The sequence below is a fragment of the Gasterosteus aculeatus genome, chromosome 8 (assembly GCF_964276395.1).
Source record: "Gasterosteus aculeatus chromosome 8, fGasAcu3.hap1.1, whole genome shotgun sequence".
NCBI classification, from domain to species: Eukaryota; Metazoa; Chordata; class Actinopteri; order Perciformes; family Gasterosteidae; genus Gasterosteus; species Gasterosteus aculeatus.
In genome coordinates, this window is record NC_135695.1 from 19,359,450 (window position 1) to 19,382,332 (window position 22,883).

The window sequence follows — 22,883 nt, forward strand, 5'->3', positions numbered from 1 at the left end:
CGGGGTCCTTCAAGGCCGGCAGCGCGAGAAAACATTGCAACGAGTAAAGAACTACAACTGAGAAGGTCAGGATGGTGCAGAAAATACTAAATAAATTCGTCGGTGCCAAATACATTACGATTCTAAGGGCTTGGTAAGTTAAGTCATTAACAGGGGTCGAGCACCATGTTGGAGACACTGTTTTTAGTGCTTTCGTCTTGTTTAAATCACTAATCAACTGTTGTCCTTCTGAGTGACCCGTTAGCTTACTAGCTTAGCCTGCTTGTTTATTTCCCTCTGGCTTTAGCTAGCTGCGCTAGTTAGCATAATCACATTAACGTGTTTATAACCAGAGATGCTAAACTGTTTCTACTAGAAACGTAGAACAACTACGTTAATGCTGGTGTTCGTGGAGGAGCAATGTAACGTTACACATATTTCCAGTGTCAGTGTAAACAAATGGTATCTGTGAGTATCATTAACTTAAATCTCATGTGTCCCGATGTTTAAATTCCCGTGATTTCATGTCAAAATTATTTAAAAATGTAATATCTTTAAATGAATTGCTCATAGTCCTTTGCCAATAAAGAAGCATCTCACAATTAACTCAGGTTATATGACCATTGTATTAGACTGATAAACCGCTTAATAATGTAAAATCACAGTTTATTGTATGATCGTTTAATGTGGTAATGTTTGTATATAACATTATTTATTGTCTTTCTCATATAAGTGACAACTCATGGCAGTGAACTTTATTCTAATGATTGACCTTTCCTCCAACTGGGAGCACATTACTTAATTGACCTTGCAAAAATGTCTAAAGGGAATATATTATATTATATATATATATATATATATATATATAATGTGTGTATATAATTTGTGTATATATATATGATGCATTGCAGTCTAGTACACATTAATGATTATTATTATTATAATTATAATGATGATAATCTTTCAAATTACTCAACATTCAACATTGGCCATCTGCGATTTTCGCGTTAGACCTTTTTGGGAGGAAAGATCAATAATTAAAATAAAGTTCACTACCATGAGTGGTGCCTTTTTCTGTTTCCTGATTCCTTTTATATATGTCATCTCTGAGAAAGACAATAAATAATGTTGTATACAATTGGGAGATAAATGTATAAAATACATTTATCCCTGATTAATATATATATATATATATATATTAGTTTTATTGGGAATCGCAACCCCCATTACTGTCGGAGGTCTGCATCCTTAAAATTTAAGGCAGTTCTGCCAAGAATAATCTCTTGTAAGACCTTCATGTCACCTGAATCGAGGACTATCGAAGTAGCTTTAGAAATATGTAATGCAGTTAGTGTGTTGTTATGTCATAAACCTTTTTTTGTTGTTGTTGTTGTTTCCAGGGTACCGAATATGGTTGCCTGGGGAACCGTTGGTGGAGTGGCGCTCATTCACTTCACAGACTGGCGATTGGTTCTGGACTATGTGCCGTACATTAAAGGGAAGTTCAGCAACGATGACGAGTAAAGTTCCACGCGACTAAATTGTGAGTCTATTGTTATAATGACAGCGGTGTCACTGGCTTTCGTCCACACAGTCGTCATTTTAAATTTTGGATATGAATTGTTAAATCGTTTTGTCAGGGTGTAGTTGTTAGGGGATGACTATTTTTAAATGATGAATTTGTTTCCTCACTGCATAATTATAAACATTTGTGATGCCAGGAAATTGTAATTTCCCCAAATATCAGGTGACTGTATTATAATACTTTGTTTTGCAACCTAAACCCCAGACATGATCCATCATATTCATTGTAATACCACACTTTGGACAATATGTTAATATTTCCAAACGTTTTTACACATTTGGATTCCTCCTTACCTACTTGTGTTTGTTTATGTTAGAAAGAGGATGTGTGTTTTTTCCACATTCAACCAGCTAACAAATGGCTGTGTGTCTTGCCTGCAGGACCAGAACTTGTAAATGGGCACTTGGGTGGAATTCTTACACAACGCGAGCTTAAGTAGGACGCCGTGGCTCAACAATCAGTCGCCGAGGGCCCGTTAGGAGTTTGGACGCCAAAACGCACTCTTGTAAAAATGCTGCTTTTGATCCGGTGTTATTTAATGTGAATAAATCCTCAATTTACCCCAATGTGTCAAGTTATTCTGCAAAATATCATCCATTCAAGTGCTCTGTTTCTTTGATTGAAGGTGACAGCCTTTTTATATTTGGAGATCAGAGATGGAAAAAAAGAGATTCTTTCATTGTCTTTTGCATGGGGGCATTTGAGAAAAACGTGGCTTTGTACAGCTGATATTTGCAAACTGTCTTCAAACTATTTGTGCTGTAAAAGAACTGTGAAATAAAAATGTTATTGCCGACACTGCGTATGTAAAAGATTAAAAGATTTATATTGTCATTTACACACCGTTTACACCCTGTGTATTGAAATTCTTGTGCTTGCCTTTCTGGAAAGCCGACCAATTTTAAAATTAAAAAAAGAATACAATATTTACATAAATGTACATGAAATAAAAAATGAGGTGAGGATAAGGCAGAAATGAGGTTACGAGTTAAAAGCTTGTGATAATATAATTCCGCGTCTCCCGAGATGTCGTGGACTTTATTGCAAACGCCCCCCCTGACATTTTACTCATTTTACGAACTGCGAAATGTGCGTGTATAATGTCTTTCATTTCTCGCATGGAAGGGGGAGGGGACTGAAAGAGGAGAGGGGATTTAACACAGCGAGAGGGAGAAAACGCCAGATAGATAAAGTCTCCAGGATGGATAAAAACGAGTAAGTACGCGATCGGAAGGGCAACGAAAGCACCGACGGCAGCGTTCCGTGTCACCGAGGCGTTGTTTCCGCCGTCCGTCTTCCTCGTTATGCGTGTGGACGCGTGTTTGTCATCGATCCGGATGATGCAGTCGGTGGTCTCGCATTGGGGGAAAAAAATAGAAATGGTCTTAAGCCAGTGTGTCGATCCGGGGGGTTGTGTTCCTTTAGCAACATCGTCACTGCGATGTGATATTTACAGCTAACGTTAAAATAAAGCACAGGGAGTCGGTGCCCCGCGCCGATTAACGTGCTGCGTCGAGATGGATTTTAATCTCGCAAAAACATGCACGAAGCCTCCACAGGCGCGTGTTAACGCTTTTAAAAAAAATGGTGCCTGCGTTTAATCGCTGTGATCGAACGTGACTCGGTTCATTCATAAAAAGCCGGCTTCGTGTCCGGATGACACCGGGGGGACGTCGGGACGTCGTCGTGGTGAAAAGGGGTTCTCTCCCGTTTCAACGACGCGGACATCAAAACTTTCACGTTTCTTGCTACAGAGAAAGCTACAAGTGGGGATTCCACTTCACCGGGGGACGTTTGCTGGTTTTATGCTCTCTGTCACCGTGTCTGCGTGATTTCTGTTTACGGTTTATTTGGAGCAGTAGCCTGATTTCTCTTCTCCCCCCCCGGGGGTGAATCGGTGTAACAGCTAGCTGGCTACCAACGGCAAGCTAGAAACGACACGTCCGCTAAAGCCTTTCACAATAAAAGACGAACCGTATTTTTTATGGAACTTGTTGTCGTCCCTCACGGTTATGAGTTCTGGATTGGTTAAATCAAATCGTTTGCAGTTTTACTAAAATAGCAAAATTATAACTAGTTTCAAAAATTGCGAGGATGCATGGGGCGAGACATTTTATATCTCCACTAAAATGCGTTTACTTTTTCAAAATATGCTGAAATTACCCAATTACACACATTCCATTAACTGATGTTGGACAACGTGAGATTTTTCACATTAATTTCTTTGAAAATTAGATTTTGTCTATAGACTTTTTGTCTATTCAGAGCGGGTTGTACAACAGAAAGTACAACACATACTAGTTAATTCGTGCATTTACACGCCAACATTTAGAATCGTGACTTTTTAAAAGTTCGAATGGAATTTAAAGTTTGGGTAACTGGGACCATCAAACGCACGCCAAGTTATATTTCTCACACCGTCGGTACCTTTAGTCCGTGACACTCTCACGCTAACTTCCTGTCTTGTCGCGGCCGTTGACGCAGCCGCGTCGTCCTATGTTTTCCTCGCGGACGGAGACCCCTCTCGCCCCGGCCAAACAGGCGGGGCGGTGGTGCGGCCGCGCTGCGCGGCGGAGGGATTTGCGCGACGACAAAGAGACGAGCTGTTGTTAGCAGGCAGATCCCATTACAGAGGACGCATGTTGTAATATGGTCGAAACAAAAGCGTAAGAAGCGATAGGCCTGCCAGCCCAAAAACAAACAAACAAGAAACGAAACCAATCTTAAAATCTAATCCGTTAATGCGCAGTAACTTTTTAGTGGATTTATAGGCTACTCGCGTGGGAAATGGAGAAGAAAAGGTGGGATTGCACTGCTCTCCCCAAGGGCTGGAAAATGGAAGAAGTGACCAGAAAGTCGGGTTTGTCAGCTGGAAAAAGCGATGTCTATTATTTTAGGTACTAAACGAACGGGGGCTTGCAAAACTTACAGGTGCACAAGACACCGAGTTTGCGGACGGAAACGAGACAGGGTTGCGGTGAGGGAGGGGGGTCGGCATAAAGTTTGGGATGGGTGAGGTAGGCGACGGCGGCGGCGGAAGCTCCTCTCACAAGCTCAGAGATAAAGTAGTCCGTCTAGTCGTGGCGAGGTAACGCACCCACCGCAGCGTGTAATGCTCCGTGTGTCTCCCCCCCCCACCCCCCCAACTCATTACAAGTGACGCAGACAAACGCCACGCTTGTTTCTTTCTCTTCATTTAGCAGAGGAGACGAGCAAGATGAGGAACAGAGGCAAGAGGGGGGAGGTTGGGGAGGAGGAGGGGGGAGGTCGCTTGTGTAGTCTGTGGTAACTGTTCACTGGCACCGTGTTGTGGGACCAATACATCTGCATGAGCTGCCTCGCACGTTGTGTCACGCACAGCTGTTTCCTTCGCTCGTGCCGCTGTTCGCTGCCCTCAGAGGAGCTGCAGCGCTCATGTGCTCATGTGTACGTCGTGCTCGCTGGTTCTTACGGGCTTCATCCCTTTGGACCTTGTCGTTGAGTGTGTGTGTGTGTGTGTGTGTGTCGTACGGTGTCGTATTTGCTCTTTGCAGAGCAAAGAGCAAACATCCATTTCATTGAGGGACTCTTCAGCGTCGTAACTCGGATGTGTTCTGCTTCTGTTTGCATGTTGTGATACTCTGTGTGTCTCTTCTGTCTGCTTCGTGTTGAGTTTCCGTTCCCCTGTTTCTTTTCGTTTGGTAAGAGACGATGTGAGGAGAGCGGTTTCTTACGTCTCCTCTTGCCTCCCCCTCCACAGTCCATCTGGGAAGAAGTTTCGGAGCAAGCCTCAGCTGGCCCGTTACCTCGGCAACCAGATGGACCTCAGCTCCTTCGATTTCCGCACGGGGAAGATGCTGATGAGCAAGCTGAACAAGAACCGGCAGAGGCTGCGCTATGACAACAACAACCAGAATAAGGTGAGACCGGACGGAAGGTTCTGTTGATCACTGCACATAAACATCCAGTTTATCGCAGACTAGTGCAGTCGAGTTTGTTTGCGTGGAACCTTTTTTTAAGACGGGCGTAGACTCGATATGCCGCAAAGATCATACATGACGAAACCTACAGGATAAGAACATACGTGATGGGAGAATATGTTGGAACTGTGACATTAATAGGTTTAATATCCATAAAGTATGTAGCCGACCCCGTTTTTCATATTTAAACAAAACCTTTATTGAGCTTTTCACTTGGATGTACACATCTGTTTACTAACTTTACCTGCTGTTGAGTCTCTTTGAACTGAAATGAAGAATATTGTGAAAAAGAAGTGGTCTCTAAAACATAACATGGATTCTCGCATGTAGTCACAGTGTGCAGACGTGTGCACAAAGGATGAAAAATTGTAATAAAAGTCCTAATTGGAGTAATCATGGGTCGGGGCCTTCGACATGACCACAGAAGATGTGAACATACAATAAGCACTTGTTATCCGACACGAGGAAGAGGAGGAGGAAGAGGGGCACGTGTACAGGCGGGTCAGCTGCACGGATCACGATGCAAGCGAATGATCGTCTGTTACACAACGAGTTATTAAACCGCTCAATTTTATATGAATACAAAAGACACAAGATGTACAAACTACCGTTAAACAAACAGTAAGAGGCATTGAAGTATGTACGCTAACTCAACGGGAGAAGAGCCGCTGAGATCAGATTCTCACCATATATTAAGTATAATATAAGTAATAGTAATACATCTTCCATTGCATCTTGGAGGTTGGATGAGACAACTTGTCTTATTTTGATCACATGAGCGCTGTAGAGGGACTGCAGGAGGAGCTTTATAAAAATAGTTTGCATTAAACTGTCTTTCTTGACGTTAATCTTCGCAGTAATCGCTTTCCTGTAGTCTCAGATGAGTTATCTGGTTTGAGCACTGACCGAGGCCTCTAAGAGCCGGGTGACGGACGCGTCCTCTCGCCGCCTCGTGTGGAATAACGCGCCGCGTTCTGTCTCTGCGCCGCCGGCCGCTCACCCTCCCTCCGCTGGTTATTTTAAAAGGGCAAACCGGACCTGAACACGTCACTGCCCGTCCGACAGACGGCCTCCATCTTTAAGCAGCCCGTCACCAAGGTCACCAACCACCCCAGCAACAAAGTGAAGACGGATCCTCAGAAAGCCGTCGAGCAGCCGCGACAGGTGAGCAGGTCAACCGGCAGCGCACAGGTACGCGCACAGGTACGCGCACAGGTACGCGCACAGGTACGCGCACAGGTACACGCACAGGTACGCGCCTGAAACGCGCGGCGTTTGATGAAGAACAAATACCGTGAGATTTGACGCGTATGAATTGAACATGCTGATGGTGTATCTGGTTTGTTTGTTTTTTTGCCGTTGGGGAAGTTGCACAATGTTTTAACTTAAATTTCAAAACTGCCTGCACATCATATTTTTCTTTTTATATATATATATATATATTTTTTTGTCAACAGCTTTTTTGGGAGAAGAAACTCGGTGGGCTCAATGCTTACGACATCGCAGAGGAGCTGGTGAAAACGATGGACCTACCGAAAGGCCTCCAAGGTAAAGTACTCGATGGCGCTGGTGGTCGTCAGCGTTGTCGTGATCTCCTCACTTGTCCTCGTGTAAAAAATGCAGCAGATGTTTTCACGGCACCATCGACAGATATTAGAAATGAGGTGCGACCGGTTTGTACGGCTATTGGGACGACTACTGACAAGATTTATTCAACAAAAATACATGCGTTCCTACTCATTTGAATGATGTGCGTGTTTTTAAAGTAGACTATAACAAACTATTAATATTTGTGGCTGGTTCACACTGACTCCAGAGGGGATGAAAGTGAGTCTTTCCTCTGATCAGATTACCGTTCACATTTTCTGGTGACATTTTTCTAAAATGTAACTAATCCCCAGCTTTGATCCTCCATCCTTTTTAAAAAATGCCCCCCCCCCCCCCCCCCCCCCCCCTGCAGGAGTGGGCCCAGGCTGCACGGACAAGACTCTCCTGTCGGCTATTGCGAGCGCTCTGCACACCAGCGCTGCTCCCATCACCGGCCAGCTGTCTGCCGCTGTGGAGAAGAACCCGGGAGTCTGGCTCAACACCACACAGCCGCTGTGCAAGGCCTTCATAGTCACGGACGAGGACATCAGGTGGGCCTCCTCGCTATGGATCACCTGCTGTAGTGGCTTCCATTGTAAATGCAGATGCACAATGACGTGTATTAAAAAAAACCCCGGAAAGGCTCAATGAAGAAGCCGTCCAAAGGGGACCGTCCCGTCCTGTCCCGTCCCGTGCTGATTGAGCGGATGCTGTTGTGTTTGTGCGCAGGAAGCAGGAGGAGCTGGTGTACAGCGTGAGGAAACGGCTGGAGGAGGCGCTGATGGCCGACATGTTGGCTCACGTCGAGGAGAACGCCAGCGACGGGGAGGCTCTGAAGGACGAAGGCAACAGCAGTGAAGATATGGAGAGCGTATAGCACAGGTGGGTACGGAATGATGCTCTAATTGGAAAAATAATGGAGTATAAACTATTAAATCCCGCGACCCTGTGTGCAGGATAAGTAGTTTGCAGATGGAGGGAAACTATTTTACAGAACGTTGTCATTGAGTGCCATTTACTTCTTCAAATTGAGGGAAATTAATCCATATGTGCTAATAAGTGCATGATGAAGATATCCATTTATTTTTCATAAAGACTTGTAGAATGAACACATGGAGCTTTTATTAAAGTTCTTGAGCCATCTACAAAACACGTTTTATTTTTACTTACTCTTATTAACGTTTCCTCTCGTAGGTGTTTGTTTGTCGCACAACCACGAGCGGCCGGAGCCACGCAGCAGCCCGATGGACTTTCCCTGTGTGTCCGCGTCCCGCTTCCACCTTTTTTACCCAGAGTGCCCCCCCACCCCTCCCTCGCTTCAACGCAAAACACTAGTGGCTCATTGGAGTCTCCGCTGGATGGGGCTCTTCCGCTTCGACGGCCTTTCAATTGAAGCTCGGTTTGTTTTGGAATAGATCATTGAAATAAATTCCCCCGAACTTCCAAATCTAAATAATAACTTTTAAAATCTGCCGTGTGTTAAAATAAGTGTTTGATGAAAGAGTGTTTTTCCTTTTTTTTTTTTGCTGAAAGGCTCTGAATGGGTTTTGTGTTTTGGGCGACAGTCGTCAAATTCAAACATTTTATGTTTGTGCTGTTTTTCTGTCCATTTATTTTGGGCAGATTGGAAATGAATGTTTAGTATTTCCGGCGTGTCTGACTCTGGGATTATACGATGCACTACACAAGTGGCCGGACGCCAAACACTCTTCTAGTGGAACCAGTGGAGCTGTAACCCCCCCAGTTTTTATTGTTACAAAGCGATGTTGTATTTCCCGACGGCTGTGTGACGTGAGTCCTGTTCCACGTTCACCGAAGAGGAGACGTGTTTGGAGCGTTGGAAGTTAAAGATTTTTTTATAAAATACCTCGATGACGATATTGGGGGGGGGGGGGCAAGGGGTTGCTTTTACAAAATATTTAAACAAGGATCTTTTCGTGGTCATGAGTGACGTGCGGATGGTGGGTGAAGGTGAATAATACAACGGCTGATTCTAAAGCTATGCGTCATTTTATTGTAATACAGCCTGTAAACCGAGGAAAGACCGTCTCTGGTCTCGTGGCACGGTAGTATAATATTGCCCCGGGCTGAGCAATGGGGTGGGGGGGGGGGGGGTTTAGGTGCTTACTGATGTCGTTGCTGTTAAGGCTCCGTTTCTGTCGCGTGTGTCTTTTTTAACGTGTCGATGTTGCCACACAGAAGCTCCTCTTAATCCCACGCACAGGTTACAGCCGGTATGGATGTGACGTAGTTATAGATGTGATTACTGAGGAGCAACGCTTTGTCTTTGTTTTTTTTATCCCTGTCTGTCGAGGTGTGATGGTGAATAATGTACCTGGTTAAATCATGAAAATCACCTCTGATTGCAATGAAATGAATTTGATTGTATTACATATTAAAATGAGTGAATATGTGAAACGCTGATGTTGGTGTCTCCTGTTTGTATGCAGACTATTTTATCCTGGGAAAGTAGATCCTCTGACAGTGATTATTCACAGTGCACATTCAAACGGAGGAACCCCCCCACACACACAACCCCCCCCCCCATCCACTCACTGCATCCTCCCACAGATTAACAGTTAACGTGAGCGTCCTCGTGCCTCAGTGTGAGCCGGGCAAAGTGCGACGCAGCGTCTCTCCTGCAGAGCGCAGATGTGAGACCGCCGGTGACTTTCTGTAAGCGGACGTTGATCTGCATGTTTAAAAGTACTTAAGATGACATCGCTGGACCTTTACAGTAAGGTGAGAGTGACTTGCGTCGTTCATGTAGGCCACAGTTTTGAATGGATTTTATATTAAGAATTGCAACAAAGACAGTGATGTGCATGTTTAAATGACGTGTCTGTCAGTCAAATGTTCTGAAAGTTATATGCATAAGTGATAACCTTTACAAAAGCCCAGTACTTTAGGTGACATGTAACAGTTGAAAATACATTTTATCTGATAAATTCTCCCAAAACATCGTCTGCATCTGTATTTCTGTAGACGTCATGCTCAGCACCCAGTACAATTGTAGTAATCAAAGTTTGAATTCTTTTGTAAAACAGACCCATTAGTAGGCAATGTGGTATTTTATAAGCAGCTAATGGCTAAACTCTGCAGGCAGTAGGATGACCACTGTTAATTTTTAACACCATTTAGGAGCCTTTTATGCTGATGGGTGACAAACATGTGGTCTGGGTGGGGTCAGGAAGTGCAACATGTTCGGGACAGAAAGTAGAATATGGGGCCATTAAAACATCTCCTTTACCCTGGACTCCTGCCTGTTTTTAGTTATTAATCCAACTGCTTTGTTACCAGGGAGCCACTGTGTGGCTTCCTGACCCCGATGCAGTTTGGGTGTCAGGCCTGCTGCTCCAGGACTACAGTCCTGTAGAGAAGCACCTCCTGCTAGAGCTCTCCGATGGAAGGGTGAGACACGCGCAACCCCCCCCCCACCCCCAAAAAACACAACGCTCCAAATCGCATCACGCTAAGCCCCAGTGTCCCACAACGAGAACTTCCTTCTCCACCGGCAGGAGGCCCGGTACCCGGTCGGTTCCCCCTCGGACCTCCCGCCGCTGGCGAACCCCGACATCCTGGAGGGGGAGAACGATCTGACGGCCCTGAGCTTCCTCCACGAACCCGCGGTGCTGCACAACCTGCGGGTTCGATTCCTGGACTACAGCAGCATCTACACGTACTGCGGTAAAAAGTCTTTTGGATTTGTGCCACTAACAGTCAGCTCCTGTGTGACCGCGGCTCGTAACACTGTGTTACAACAGGTCAAAGGTCGAGACAGGGAGGCAACCCGCTCGCTGCCACCTGTTTAAGATCTGATTACATATTTTATATTGTAATAAAAAGTCACTCTGTCCATTTAGGCATTGCCCATTTTGCTTTTTTAGTTGTTATATCGTAACAATTTTGTTTTTAGATTTCTCTTTGTTGACGCTGAAGTTAAACAAAAATTCCTCTTTAAAGAAAAGTGAATTTCCTACACAGATGAAAATGACCATTACCTATTTCTGTAGTTACTGCGAATATCCACAGCCCCGTCTTCCCCGTCCCTCCAGGCATCGTGTTGGTGGCGATCAACCCCTATGAGCAGCTCCCCATATACGGAGAGGAGGTGATCGACGCCTACAGCGGCCAGGACGCGGCCGACATGGAGCCCCACATCTTTTCTGTGGCAGAGGAGGCCTACCGCACAATGACCAGGTCAGAGGTCAAATGCTGACTCTCTGTGACGACAACGGAAGCTTTGAGAGTCTTTGAGAAATTGTTTTTCACAATAAAAAAAGAGGCAGAAAACCAGCGTTGTGCAGGTCAGATTAAGAATAAAACTAACTAGGAGGAATCCCACCTCCGTAAAGACAAATAAGATGATAAATGATGTAAGAGTATATGTATTATTTCATATATAACTATATAGAGTGAAACATTGCTGAAACTTTGCTTTGTTGCCTGCGGTGGACCGTGCGAGTCCAGGGAGGAGAACAACCAGTCGATCATCATCAGTGGGGAGTCCGGCTCGGGGAAAACCGTCTCAGCCAAATTCACCATGAGATACTTTGCTGTGGTTGGAGGAGCGTCGCAGCAGACCACCGTGGAGGAGAGAGTTCTGGCCTCCAACCCCATCATGGAGGTGATGGATGGTTGAACACATTTTACCATTTCAAAAACGTCCTTTTTTTTTTTTTTCAAGTTGGAAACGTGTCCTCGCCCCCCTCCACAGTCCATCGGGAACGCTAAAACCACTCGCAACGACAACAGCAGCCGCTTCGGGAAGTACATCGAGATCGGCTTCGGCAGGAACGGGGACATCATTGGGGCAAACATGAGGACGTATCTGCTGGAGAAGTCTAGGGTGGTCTTCCAAGTAAGCTCTTTAGTCAGAGTGAGACTTTCGCACATGAGAATCCCTCATTCACTCTCCGTCCGTTGGTGATGATTGTCTCTGTGTTCATGCGCGTGCAAGGCGTCAGCTGAGAGGAACTACCACATCTTCTACCAGCTGTGTGCCTCCAGAGACTTGCCTGAAATGAGATCCCTAAAACTGGGTGAGACTCGATCGCCGCTCCTCAACGTTCTGCATGTCGCGACATGAACACCGTTCTGTGTGACGCGGTTCTTCCCTCCAGATGCACCCGAGCGTTTCCGCTACACCAGCCGGGGAGGAGAGATGCACATCCCTGGTACCGATGACCTGCTGGACCTGGAGCGCACGTGCAATGCCCTCACCGTCCTGGGTAACGTAAAATCAAACGCACCGCCGCTCCGGCCCGGTGGTCAGACGCTGATGCAGCAGAATCAGGTCAGTAGGTGATGGAGGTGAACCTACATCATCGCCGTGTCTGCAGGCGTGCTGCCCGACCAGCGGACAGAGCTCTTCAGGATCCTGGCAGCTGTCCTGCACCTGGGAAACGTCGACATCCAAGCCAGCGGGAGAACGTCTGAACGCAGTTACATCGATGTAAGAAATGGGTTTGTGTTTCCCGACCAACTGCTTTGCCTTTTTCTGCTGCAGCAGGTCTGAAAACTTTCTATTTTCCACTTCCAGGCGGACGACCGAGCCCTGGCGGTCTTCTCCAAGCTGTTGGGCGTGGAAGGCCCCCAGGTGGCCCACTGGCTGTGTCATCGCAGGCTGGCGGTCGGGGGAGAGGCGCTGGTCAAGCCCGTGTCCGGCCAGCAGGCCCTAGAAGCCCGGGACGCGCTGGCCAAACACATCTACGGCCAGCTGTTCACCTGGACCGTCCGCAGGCTCAACTCGGCTCTGCGCGCACACAGGGAGCCGGCCAGGTCCTTCATAGGGGTCCTAGACATCTACGGGTGGGTGATCGCTTCAGTTCATGTGGTTAAAGTGAGTCTTTGCAAAGTCGGAAACCAACCAGGCTTCTCTCTCGGAGCAGGTTTGAGACCTTCGACCGCAACAGTTTCGAGCAGTTCTGCATAAATTATGCAAATGAGAAACTGCAACAGCAGTTCAACCGGGTGAGTGTTGTCTGTTTGTGTCTCGCTGTGTGTTCCTACAGCCAGAGTTGATTTGCACTTTTCTTAAACTCTGAGGTCCATGAGCTTGATTGAATCATATCAAAAAGACGACTTCTACAGCAGTTAATGTCTAGTTTTGAGTCTCTTGTGAAATGTTTGGTCACAATCACATTATGGTGCTTTGATTTGGGGGGAGGAAGAGGTTTGTTTCGCCTCTTAGTTGCAACATGCAGTTGGAAGCGGTTCTCTTTCTGGATCCCTCTGTTCTCTCAGTGTGACGACGCGTTACGTGTACGTCTTATATTCTTCATCGTATTCATATTTTCTTCCGCAGCACGTGTTCCACTTGGAGCAGGAGGAGTACGTGCGGGAGGAGCTGTCCTGGAGCAGGATCGAGTTCAGTGACAATCAGCAGTGCCTCAATCTGTTAGAGGGACAGCTGGGCGTGTTTGACCTGTTGGACGAGGAGTGCAGGGTCAGTGTCCCCCCCCCACCCCCGCTCACCCCTCTTTTCTATTGCATAAGCTGCACCAACCTTTATTTTTTTCCCCACTGTGTTTCTCATCAGATGCCCAAAGGGTCAGACGAGAGCTGGGTGCTGAAGCTGTACGATCAACACCTGAGCAGCAAGCGACACCCCCACTTCCAGAAACCTCGCATGTCCAACGGCGCCTTCGTCATCCTGCACTTTGCTGACGCGGTGAGCGGGGCGACTCACAGAAAACCCCCCCCCTCTTGATCTCTGGTGTCCGTAAATCTCATTGCTACCGTCCTGCCTTCTTTTCATCAGGTGCAATATGAATGCGATGGCTTTTTAGGCAAAAATCGAGATACGGTGTTCGAGGAGCTCGTTAACGTCCTCAAAGCAAGTCAGGTGGGTACGTGGAACCAAGTTGGATTTAATCTAGCCGGGATGTCTCCATGAGGAGCGCTGACTCCAGTTCCTCTGTGTGTCAGTCGGAGCTGGTGGCCGAGTTGTTCCAGCAGCAGGGAGACGCCTCCTCCGCGGCCGAGGACCGAAGCATCGGCTCGGGGAGACGAGCCGCCAGGGAGCACAAGCTGACCGTGGGCTCCCAGGTGAGCTCTCGCCAGACTTTCACTGTCACGCCACGCCACAGACCCGCCTCTAACGCTGCGCTTGTGGCGCCCGGCAGTTCCGTCGGTCCTTGCAGATGCTGATGGACGCTCTGGACGGCACCACCCCTCACTACGTCCGCTGCATTAAACCCAACGACCTGAAGGAAGCTTTCACGTAATGCTTCTCCCGTTTGTCTTCACGTGTACGAGCATCTGATTGGGCAGCGTTGCTGAAAGGTGTGCTGTTCGTTAGGTTTGACCCCAGGAGGACGGTCCAGCAGCTGAGAGCTTGCGGGGTGCTGGAGACGATCCGCATCAGCGCTGCGGGTTTTCCATCCAGGTACGGAGTTCCCCTTCTAGCTCCGTGTGAAGCATGAGAGCTCAAAGACATGCATGTAATTCATGTGGATCAATGCTTTTATTTTATGTCATTGCAGTGGAGTCAAATTATGCAAAAAACAATTGAAATTAAGTAGTTGACCAAAAGAAAAAAATGCAACCCATCTTTACTAGGAAGCCACTTTTCTTTGATCCCAGGTGGACGTACGAGGAGTTCTTCAGCCGATACCGCCTCCTGCTCCGAGGCCTGCGGGGTCAGGAGCACGCCGGGGCCTCGTGCAGACAAGCGCTGCCTGGGCTCATCCCGGACCCGGACCAGTACTGCTTCGGAAAGACCAAAGTGTTCTTCCGGGCCGGTCAGGTGGCTCTCCTGGAGAGGCTGAGGGCCGAGAGGCTGCGCGTGGCCGCCGTGATCGTCCAGAGCCGGGTCAGAGGGTGGCTGGCGCGGATCCGACACTCGAGGATCCGTCGGGCGACTGTGACCGTTCAGAGATACTGCAGAGGAGCCGCGGCCAGACGGTGAGTGTGCGGGAGGTAGAACCTGCATACAGGACAAGAGTATACAAGTGTATATTTTTAGAGAAACTGATCTGCTGGGGATGCAAATTGTTTTGATATGTGTGTATTTTTATGCATCTCTTTAAAAATAAAATAAAAGCTATTAGTATTTTGTTTTCGATATAGCTGAATCAGCATTACAAATGTGCTTTAGGTGGACTTCATCGGTCTCTAACCCTAAAATTGCTTTTTTTTAATCAAATATTCCGCACTTCCATCTTCTCTGTCACTGCAGACTTGCGTTGACTCTGCGCTACACAAAGGCTGCTTTAGTGATCCAGAAGACCCACCGCATGGTGGTGGTCCGGCAGATGTTCCTCACACTCCGACAGGCCGCCGTCACCATCCAGGCCTTCACCAGGGGCACGTCGGCCCGCTTCAGATACAGACTGGTCGGGATTTCCTCAAAACCTGGTTTTGAATACGTTTAAATCATCATTTTCTTCGCCATCGCTGCGTTTAGACGGTGAATTGCGTTTTGCCTCCTCAGCTGGTGGCGGAGCGGGCCGCCGTGTTGCTTCAGGCGAGAGTGCGCGCGTGGCTGGCGAGGCGGACGTACAGGCGAGTACGCGCGGCGGTGGTCTTCACGCAGTGCTGCGCTCGCCGCCGGGCCGCGAGGAGAGCGCTGATGAAGCTGAAGACGGAGGCCCGCTCGGTGGAGAAGTTCAGGGAGCTCAACAAGGGCATGGAAGTCAAACTGATGCAGCTGCAGCTGAGAGCGGACCAGGAGGTGGGTGAAGGGAGTTTGATCACGGTTACTATTTTATCGTCCAGTCACGCGTTGAAGTTGTGCTTGCTTGCGTGCGTCCAGGCCAGGGAGGCTGCAGCCTTGAAAGAGACGCTGCACGCCGAGCGACTGGCCGCCAGCGCCGAGCTGGAGGCTTTGAGGGCAACCGTGCAGAAGCTCGGGAGCCAGAAACGGGAGAAGCCTCGGCCCTGCACCGTCACCAGCGAGAAGGAGGCGGAGAAAAGGAGGAGAGCTGAGGAGAAAGCTGCCCAGGAGATCCTTCAACTGACACAGGTACGTCCTACTCGACCAGGCACGGGTTCATTTTGATATCCTGCAGGTTTGTTCATTCTCATTCTCTCCTTACTTTTGAGGAGTTGCAAGTCCTGCAGAGAGAAAAGGACGGTTTTGACAAAGAGAGAGAGGATCTCTCCACTCGCTTGCTTGAGCAAGAAAAAGCACAAGAAGGTGGGTTCTTCTCACACTGCAGCATCATGCAGATGCTGGTTAGCCGACCGGTTAAAGCTAGTTTGATTTGTATCTTCCTTGTGTGTGTGTGGGTGTGTGTGTGCAGAGTGTGTGCACCGGGCTGTGACTCAGGAGACTGCAGCTCTGAGGACGGAGTTGGACGAGGAGAGGAGAAAGTACCAGGGCCTCCTGAGAGAGTTCACCAGACTGGAGCAAAGATACGACAACCTGAGGGAGATGAGTCTGCTCACCGAGGTCCACCAATACGCCCGCAGACACACTTGAGTGCTTTTGGAAGGATACTATTTCTGGACCGACACCATCTTGGTCGCTGAGGGTCTTTTTTTTCGCCCCCCCCCCCCCACACACAGCGCACCGCGGGCCACAGAAGGACGGACTCCACCTGCAGCCTGAGCTCGGAGCCTCCCTCCCCCACTCTGCTGTCTCCCCAGTTCCCCGGCCCACTGTCACCCTTCCGGTCTGCCTCCCCCGACCCGGAGGAGGTCCGCCGGGTCGGCGTGGCGCCTCCCTCCGCGCGGGGCGCCGGGACGCCGATGGTGAGGGGACGTCGGCGCACGTAGGCCGCTAAGCCAACCGGGTAACGGGAAACAAAGTGACAAGTCTGTGTGCACGCTTGCGTCGACAGGACCAGTTGATGGAGACGACGGACGTGGCCAGAGACGTGAAGATGAAAGGAGAGGACCTGGCACACGCGTACGACGCCGTGCGAGTGGCTAACAAGTCAGTCCACTCAGAACGTGCGCTGCGATTCACGGGTGAGCGGGTGAACGAATCGGCGATGCTGACCTTAAGTCTGGCTCCCGGGGGGCAGGTTTCTGGAGAGCCAGCTGAGGGACCAGTGCGCCCAGAGGGAGGAGGAGCTGGAGGCTCTCAGGGGCCAGCTAGGTCGAGCGATCGCTGCTTCTTGCCCCGCCGAGCAGCAACAGGTACCAGCTGACGAAGGCAGTCATCCGTGATGCAGGAAGCACGACGGGTTCAAAGTGGCGCGTAGACGCAGGAAGTCCCTTCGTTTGGCCTCAGCGCTCTCCGGTTCTCTCGGACACAATCGCGCCATCAGTCCATGAAGTTTTGCTGTAAATGAATGAGTGTGTTTGTGTGTGTAAAGGAACTACTCGAGGCCAGAGAGCAGGAGTGCGTCAGGTTGAGGAGAGAGCTGAAGGAGCTCAGGAACACAGTCTCACTCAGACGACTTGTGCCACAAGGTGAGATTTCATCGGGACATTTCAGAGTTTTTGGTTTGCTATACAGCTTCAGAATTGTTTTTTTTAATCACAAACCGTACACTGTTATATTTGGATCCTTGATGTATGTTGATCCCTAAAAAATTGCCAATAATTAAGAACATCATAATGGGATAAAATGGTTCATATCGATAAGAGATGCTTTCCATCCATTGACTTTTTCCACTCAGCAGGTAAAGGAGAATAGAGGTAAATGATCTAAATGGATTTTATAATGTACAAACCTTCCATATATTATGTATTCTCTTTTATTGCTGTTGTTATTAGGCGGTGCTGCTGTTTCAGGTGTCTTTGTTTGTGCTCTCATCAGGTGTCAACCCGGAGACGTCCTCCTGTCCCTCCCGGGCGACGCCAGCAACAGTCTCCGGTCTGCTGGAATGTAGAAAGGGAGACGATGCCAAGCTCCTCAAGAACCTCATCACAGGTGAGACACTGAATCAGAGCAGAACGTTGGAATTAAGCTAGAATGCAAGCGCTGTGACATTGGACCTGGGAAACCGAATATCTAAAAGGAATCAAGGAAACAACACGCAGAGCAGTGGGTTTTTTTCGAGAGCAAAAAATTACAGCAATGGAATGTTAAAATGAATGAAAGTCACTCAATAAGACCAAGAGTCTTATTGAGTGAAATAGTATGAAGTATTTCTTATGGTGACCTCAGGCAGTTTATTCATCATTACTGCACGAGTCAATTGACTATTTTGTATTGTTGTCTCTTCAGGATGAAACACAACTTCTTAGTTTCCAGCAACCCTTCAATAGCTCACACACACACACACGCACACAGGAGCTTGCTATGTTCACTGTGCCATTGCTGCTCTCTCTCTCTCTCTCTCTCTCTCCGTGGTGCAGACCTCCGGGCTGACGGCGCCCTGCCTCTGCCTCCCGGTCTGCCCGCCAGCGTTCTCTTCCTGTGCGTTCGCCAGGCCGACTGCAGCGGAGATCAGACGCACGCCCGCGCGCTCTGCGCCGCCGCCGTCACCGCCGTGAAGGCGGCTCTTAAGGTGACCCGAGTTTAGAGTCTCCTCGGCAAACCCCCCCCCCCCCCATACCTCTGACACACAAATACCCATAAATGCAGGGATGTATTATTTAATCTCTAAGCGACGATATAACCTTTTATTTGTCCCATCTGTCCCTGCAGAAACATAGTAGCGATGTGGACATGACGGCTCTGTGGCTGAAAAACGCCTGTCTGCTGCACGACCTGTTGACCCAGCATTCCCCAAAACAGGTAGGATGCACATGCACTCATATTATTCCAGTACACACGGTATCTGATGAACCAGAGTGGATCAACAGCGATGCTTCAAAGTGGACCGGTTGCTTTTTCAGTCCCTTAACTCGGGCGAAGTGGTTCCACTGGCATCCGACCTCGGAGACTCGATGCGCGCCCTGAGTGACCTCCGTATCCAGGCCTATCAGCAGCTCCTTTCCGTCGCTGAAAGACGTCTGCAAAACATCATCGGTACCACTGTGATTGAGCAAATACCGATGCTATTCATGCCCCCTCCCAACTTCTCCTCTGACGCTCCCTCGCTCTCCCTCAGTCCCTGCTCTGTTGGAGAGCGAGAACATCACAGGTCTGTCCGGCTCGGCGGGAAAGCCGGGGCCGTCCCGAAAGCGAGCGGGTTCGGACCCCCGGGCGGCGGCGGCGGCGGCGGGGGGCGACGCTCGCACCATGTCGGCAGTGCTGAGGGAGCTGGGAGCCCTTCACGCCGCTTTGTCCCGCCAGGACCTGCCCCCGGCGCTGATGGAGCAGGCCTTCAGCCAGCTGAGCTACCTCATCTCCGCCTCCGCTTTCAACAGCCTCCTGCTGAGGAAGGACATGTGCTGTTGGAGCCGTGGGATGCAAATACGGTAGAAATATGCACGGAGAAGATGATGCAACAGTTTACATTATTATGTTTTGTTTCTGAATTTATCTTCAATAGTCATGAACATAAAGTAAAGTCCTAGTATAGAGCATGTCAATGTCATACTACAGCACAGTAAAACACTTTTTGAAAGTAATGAAAATCCTGGTGTAAAAAAGAACTAACATAAAATATCATCAACCCAACCTGAAGGTTTAAGCTTTGAAAATATCGATGACTGTTCAATAATCGCCCCTTTCCTGATCCTTTCACTCAGCTACAACGTCAGCCTGCTGGAGGAGTGGCTGCGGGGCCGAGGCCTGCAGGCAGGGGGCGCTGCGGCCGCACTGGAGCACCTCATCCAGGCGGTCCAGCTGCTGCAGGCCGGCAAGAAGAGCGATCGGGACGCGCAGGCCCTCGTTCAGAGCTGCACCGCCCTGTCCAGCCAGCAGGTGGGTCCCTGCCGGCACCCTGCTGGGAGACAACGCGCATTGTTGTGCAGCTCATTCGTGCAGAACTTCAAGCTGGCCTCTGTTTTGCTCGACAGATCGTGAAGATTCTGACCCTCTACACTCCCCAGAGCGACCTCGAAGAAAGAGTCTCCCTGAATTTCATCCGTACCGTCCAGGTGCCGTGCTACCATACACACTTCCTGCCTTACAGCCTTATAGCCTTCCTGCCTTGCAGCCTTCCTGCCTTACTGCCTTATAGCCTTCCTGCCTTACACTTCTTTGGAATTGTGCTGTGCAGGAAGGCTGTGTCTAACTCTGCCGTTGCTCTCCTAGGGGCATTTGAAAGGCCGCTCCGAGGGTCCGACCCCCCAGCTGCTCATGGATGTGAGGCGAGTGTTCCCGGTCACGTTTCCCTACTCGCCTCCCGCCGTCCTCCACGCAGAGCAGTTAGTCATCCCAGAGTCCCTCAGGATCTCCTTCCTCCGCAGAGTCTGAGCAGGAGACGCGTCGCCCCTCCGCAGCGGAGACGGGATTCATCAGAAGCAATAATAAACAGTTTTCTTTTTTCCTTCATATTTTTATTGGAAGCAGAAACACAATGAGACTGCAGTCACCTTTACCCCCCCCCCCTCCCCGATAAGAACAACCAGAATTAAAAAAAAAAAAAACGCAAAAAATTAGAAACATCTTGTGTATAAAAAAAAGACTCTCATGCGAGCACTTGGTACCACTACACATCATCAGTAATACATATTTATATATTCACAAACATTTCAAAAATAGAAAACAATAATGAAATATCAAAATAAAAGGACATCAATTGGCAACTAACATCAAATAGTTATCCGTGCTGGCACAATGTTTTTTTTTCTGTTTTATTGGTCCCATCATGCACCTTTTTCTTGGAAGTACAGGACCGGCGGCGTCTGTCTGGCTGGATGGAACACGTCATGCATGTCGGTGTGCTTTTCATTGTGCTTCGACATCTAGCCCCGCCCCTTCGTCCCCCGCGTGCATCCCCCGTCCCCAAACACGCAAACCGAGACTCCGAAAGGAGGAGGACAAAGTGTCATTGTCAACAGCAATAAATAAAGATTATTTTTTGTGGCATTTCCCAGCTATGCGACCTGTTAATAAATGCGTCGTGCCCACCAGAGAGAGAGCGACAAGGTGTTTGGGTTGACCTCATTCAGGAGGGAAGTCTCCCCCCGTCTTTTCTAAATCGAGCCCGTGAAATGATTGGGATCCGTACCAAGTCCTTGTTGTTCTTCTCCAGTGAGTACACGGCCTTCCTAAACCTTCCAACAATAGCTACATCTCCAGATACACATCCCCCCCCCCCCCCGGTCACTCAGAGCAAATATTTAAGTCTACAAAAGAGCAGCAAACCTCACCTCACATTAGGCTGACATGTGTTTGTTACATCCGAGCTATTTACAACGGCCAACGACGACAATCCTTCTCTCCGTTTGAGCCGAGGAGCAGATTGGTTGAGACGTTTGGCCCATTACCATAGAGACGGACAAACACTTGTGCTGATATAGTAAGTAGAATCCACGATGTAAACATTATAAGACGACTCATCCACAAAGGTTTTTATAGATTAGATGCATAGAGATCAGTTCTTACACCTTGTTCAAAAAAGAAAAGTGGGGGGGGGCTGTTAGTTAATTTAGAGGTAGAAATAGAAAAAAAAGGAACAAGCCAAAGCCTGTTGATCAATTGGGACTCTGTTTTCCAAGCAGACAAGCGTGCATACCTCTTATGGATCAATAAAGGAATCAACCGGTTTTCTTTTTTTCAAAGGGCATCAACATGCTGGACAGGCAACAACCCGCTCAACACATTTAGTTCCTCGTGAATTCAGCCACGAAACGGTTCGAAGCCTTGATGAGTGATTCCTTCCCCTGAAACAAGTATTAATGTGTTTATCGTGGGTGCGTTAAAAGCCCTGGGATTCAACCCCCCCCCCAAGCTGAGGACCCTCTAAGTGTGGCCCCTGGGTACCAAAGAGACACAGGTATATTGATATGGCAAGTTGTTTCTTTTAATAAAAGGAGGTGGCAGTTTTCTTCCTCTCACACGATCAGCAGAAGGCCGATTACGGAATGTTTGCAGTAACACGGGGGGGGGGGGGGGGGGGGGGGGGCCGCTGATCTCTCTTTACCGTCGCTACACGGGGGACATGCACAGCGTACGAGGGTCAACGAGACAGAAGGCAGTAAGGGTGTCAGGCAGTGTGCTCTGTTTGCAGGGTGGACGGACGTAAAGACGGACGAGGACGATCTCTCACCACGCGTCCATCCAATAATCCTCATATGCGTGTGCCTTTACACACGTCCTTTGTTATATTAGATACTATGATTTATAGAATTATTTAAATATAAATAGAATTTGACAGTGCTCCGCTCCTCGCCCGACGCGTGGAATGTTTGAGGCACGTCGCTGCCGTTCTTCGTGGGTCAGACGGACACGTGGCGCCCTTGTGCTTCGGGCCTGGAGAAGGAACGCGAGGAAGCCGAAGCATCAGAGGCTACTACATATTATCGCTGTGTGTGTGTGTGTGTAAATCAGCATGATTCGCCTCCACGGAGGAGAGCACGCGTGTGCTGTATGTGTGCTCATCAAAAGAACGGCGAGCATTAACTGCAACGACAAAGACACCAGGGGCTTTTCTGAGGAGAACAGGTGGCGCGGACCAATCTCAGCAGGTGGCGGGCGTCCCATCTTCAGACGGGGGGCGGGGGGGGCGTCCCGTTCCGTTCTCTCTAGCTGCGGCCTTCCTCCGCCGAGCGCTGGTCCGACTTGAGCTTGACGAACTCCTTGGCCACGTCGTCGTTGTTGCGCTGCGAGAGGATGCGCAGGACGGTGAGGCCCGTCTCGTCCATGTGGATGCGCTTGCCCAGCGGCAGCCAGCAGGCCACGCTGCCCTTGGAGGCCATGTCCTTCATCTGCAGGACCGCCATGCCCACGGTGCGGTCCTCCCGCGCGAAGCAGTAGTCCTTGACGCACACCTGCAGCTCGTAGCACTCGGGAGCCGCCTCGCTGCTCAGGGTGCTGC

General features: G+C 48.9%; 4 protein-coding genes across 12 annotated transcripts in view; 3 read left to right on the plus strand and 1 right to left on the minus strand.

Annotated features, from left to right (window-relative positions):
• Positions 1-26: 26 nt before the first annotated feature.
• On the plus strand, positions 27-2,362 carry LOC120823672 (cytochrome b-c1 complex subunit 10). Its single transcript, XM_040183849.2, has 3 exons — positions 27-133; positions 1,380-1,522; positions 1,945-2,362. Exons 1-2 carry the CDS (start codon positions 72-74, stop codon positions 1,501-1,503), a joined length of 186 nt encoding a protein of 61 aa, XP_040039783.1. The 5' UTR covers positions 27-71; the 3' UTR covers positions 1,504-1,522; positions 1,945-2,362.
• Positions 2,363-2,582: 220 nt separating this feature from the next.
• mbd3b (methyl-CpG binding domain protein 3b) lies at positions 2,583-9,528 on the plus strand. Of its 9 annotated transcripts, none has more exons than XM_040184326.2 (8): positions 2,694-2,779; positions 4,765-4,794; positions 5,304-5,463; positions 6,550-6,687; positions 6,981-7,071; positions 7,484-7,661; positions 7,840-7,992; positions 8,305-9,528. In XM_040184326.2, exons 1-7 carry the CDS (start codon positions 2,766-2,768, stop codon positions 7,985-7,987), a joined length of 759 nt encoding a protein of 252 aa, XP_040040260.2. In that variant the 5' UTR covers positions 2,694-2,765; the 3' UTR covers positions 7,988-7,992; positions 8,305-9,528. The 9 variants fall into 9 exon arrangements, with proteins under 9 accessions (XP_040040263.1, XP_040040260.2, XP_040040261.2 ...); XM_040184327.2 differs by having other exon boundaries at positions 2,728-2,779; positions 4,768-4,794; XM_040184322.2 differs by lacking the exon at positions 2,694-2,779 and adding an exon at positions 4,170-4,652.
• A 201-nt stretch (positions 9,529-9,729) lies between these two features.
• Positions 9,730-20,677, plus strand: LOC120823879 (unconventional myosin-Va). The gene is made up of 35 exons (XM_040184334.2): positions 9,730-9,852; positions 10,411-10,521; positions 10,629-10,797; positions 11,166-11,310; positions 11,581-11,737; positions 11,828-11,971; positions 12,071-12,152; positions 12,234-12,341; positions 12,453-12,565; positions 12,653-12,921; positions 13,002-13,083; positions 13,418-13,558; positions 13,652-13,783; positions 13,874-13,957; positions 14,041-14,160; positions 14,238-14,335; positions 14,414-14,500; positions 14,698-15,018; positions 15,293-15,449; positions 15,548-15,787; positions 15,869-16,078; positions 16,159-16,252; positions 16,359-16,507; positions 16,624-16,809; positions 16,899-16,993; positions 17,085-17,199; positions 17,379-17,475; positions 17,825-17,938; positions 18,367-18,518; positions 18,659-18,748; positions 18,850-18,982; positions 19,065-19,374; positions 19,648-19,822; positions 19,918-19,998; positions 20,156-20,677. Exons 1-35 carry the CDS (start codon positions 9,826-9,828, stop codon positions 20,315-20,317), a joined length of 4,950 nt encoding a protein of 1,649 aa, XP_040040268.2. The 5' UTR covers positions 9,730-9,825; the 3' UTR covers positions 20,318-20,677.
• Positions 20,379-22,883, minus strand: part of unc13a (unc-13 homolog A (C. elegans)) — a 33,825-nt gene continuing 31,320 nt past the window's right edge. The window contains exon 42 of the mRNA XM_078108605.1: positions 20,379-22,879. Within this exon, the coding sequence (XP_077964731.1) occupies positions 22,591-22,879 (289 nt within the window). The 3' untranslated portion in view covers positions 20,379-22,590. The remainder of the gene's footprint in view (positions 22,880-22,883) is intronic.

Coding starts and splice junctions, on each gene's coding strand:
- LOC120823672 (XM_040183849.2), top strand. CDS start 72: ATGGTGCAGAAAATACTAAATAAATTCGTCGGTGCCAAATACATTACG. Junction 134..1,379: donor ATTACGATTCTAAGGGCTTG/GTAAGTTAAGTC, acceptor TGTTGTTTCCAG/GGTACCGAATATGGTTGCCT.
- mbd3b (XM_040184329.2), top strand. CDS start 2,652: ATGTGCGTGTATAATGTCTTTCATTTCTCGCATGGAAGGGGGAGGGGA. Junction 6,688..6,980: donor CCGTCGAGCAGCCGCGACAG/GTGAGCAGGTCA, acceptor TTTTGTCAACAG/CTTTTTTGGGAGAAGAAACT. Junction 7,072..7,483: donor CCTACCGAAAGGCCTCCAAG/GTAAAGTACTCG, acceptor CCCCCCCTGCAG/GAGTGGGCCCAGGCTGCACG.
- LOC120823879 (XM_040184334.2), top strand. CDS start 9,826: ATGACATCGCTGGACCTTTACAGTAAG. Junction 11,311..11,580: donor GCCTACCGCACAATGACCAG/GTCAGAGGTCAA, acceptor GTGCGAGTCCAG/GGAGGAGAACAACCAGTCGA. Junction 13,559..13,651: donor TGTTGGACGAGGAGTGCAGG/GTCAGTGTCCCC, acceptor GTTTCTCATCAG/ATGCCCAAAGGGTCAGACGA.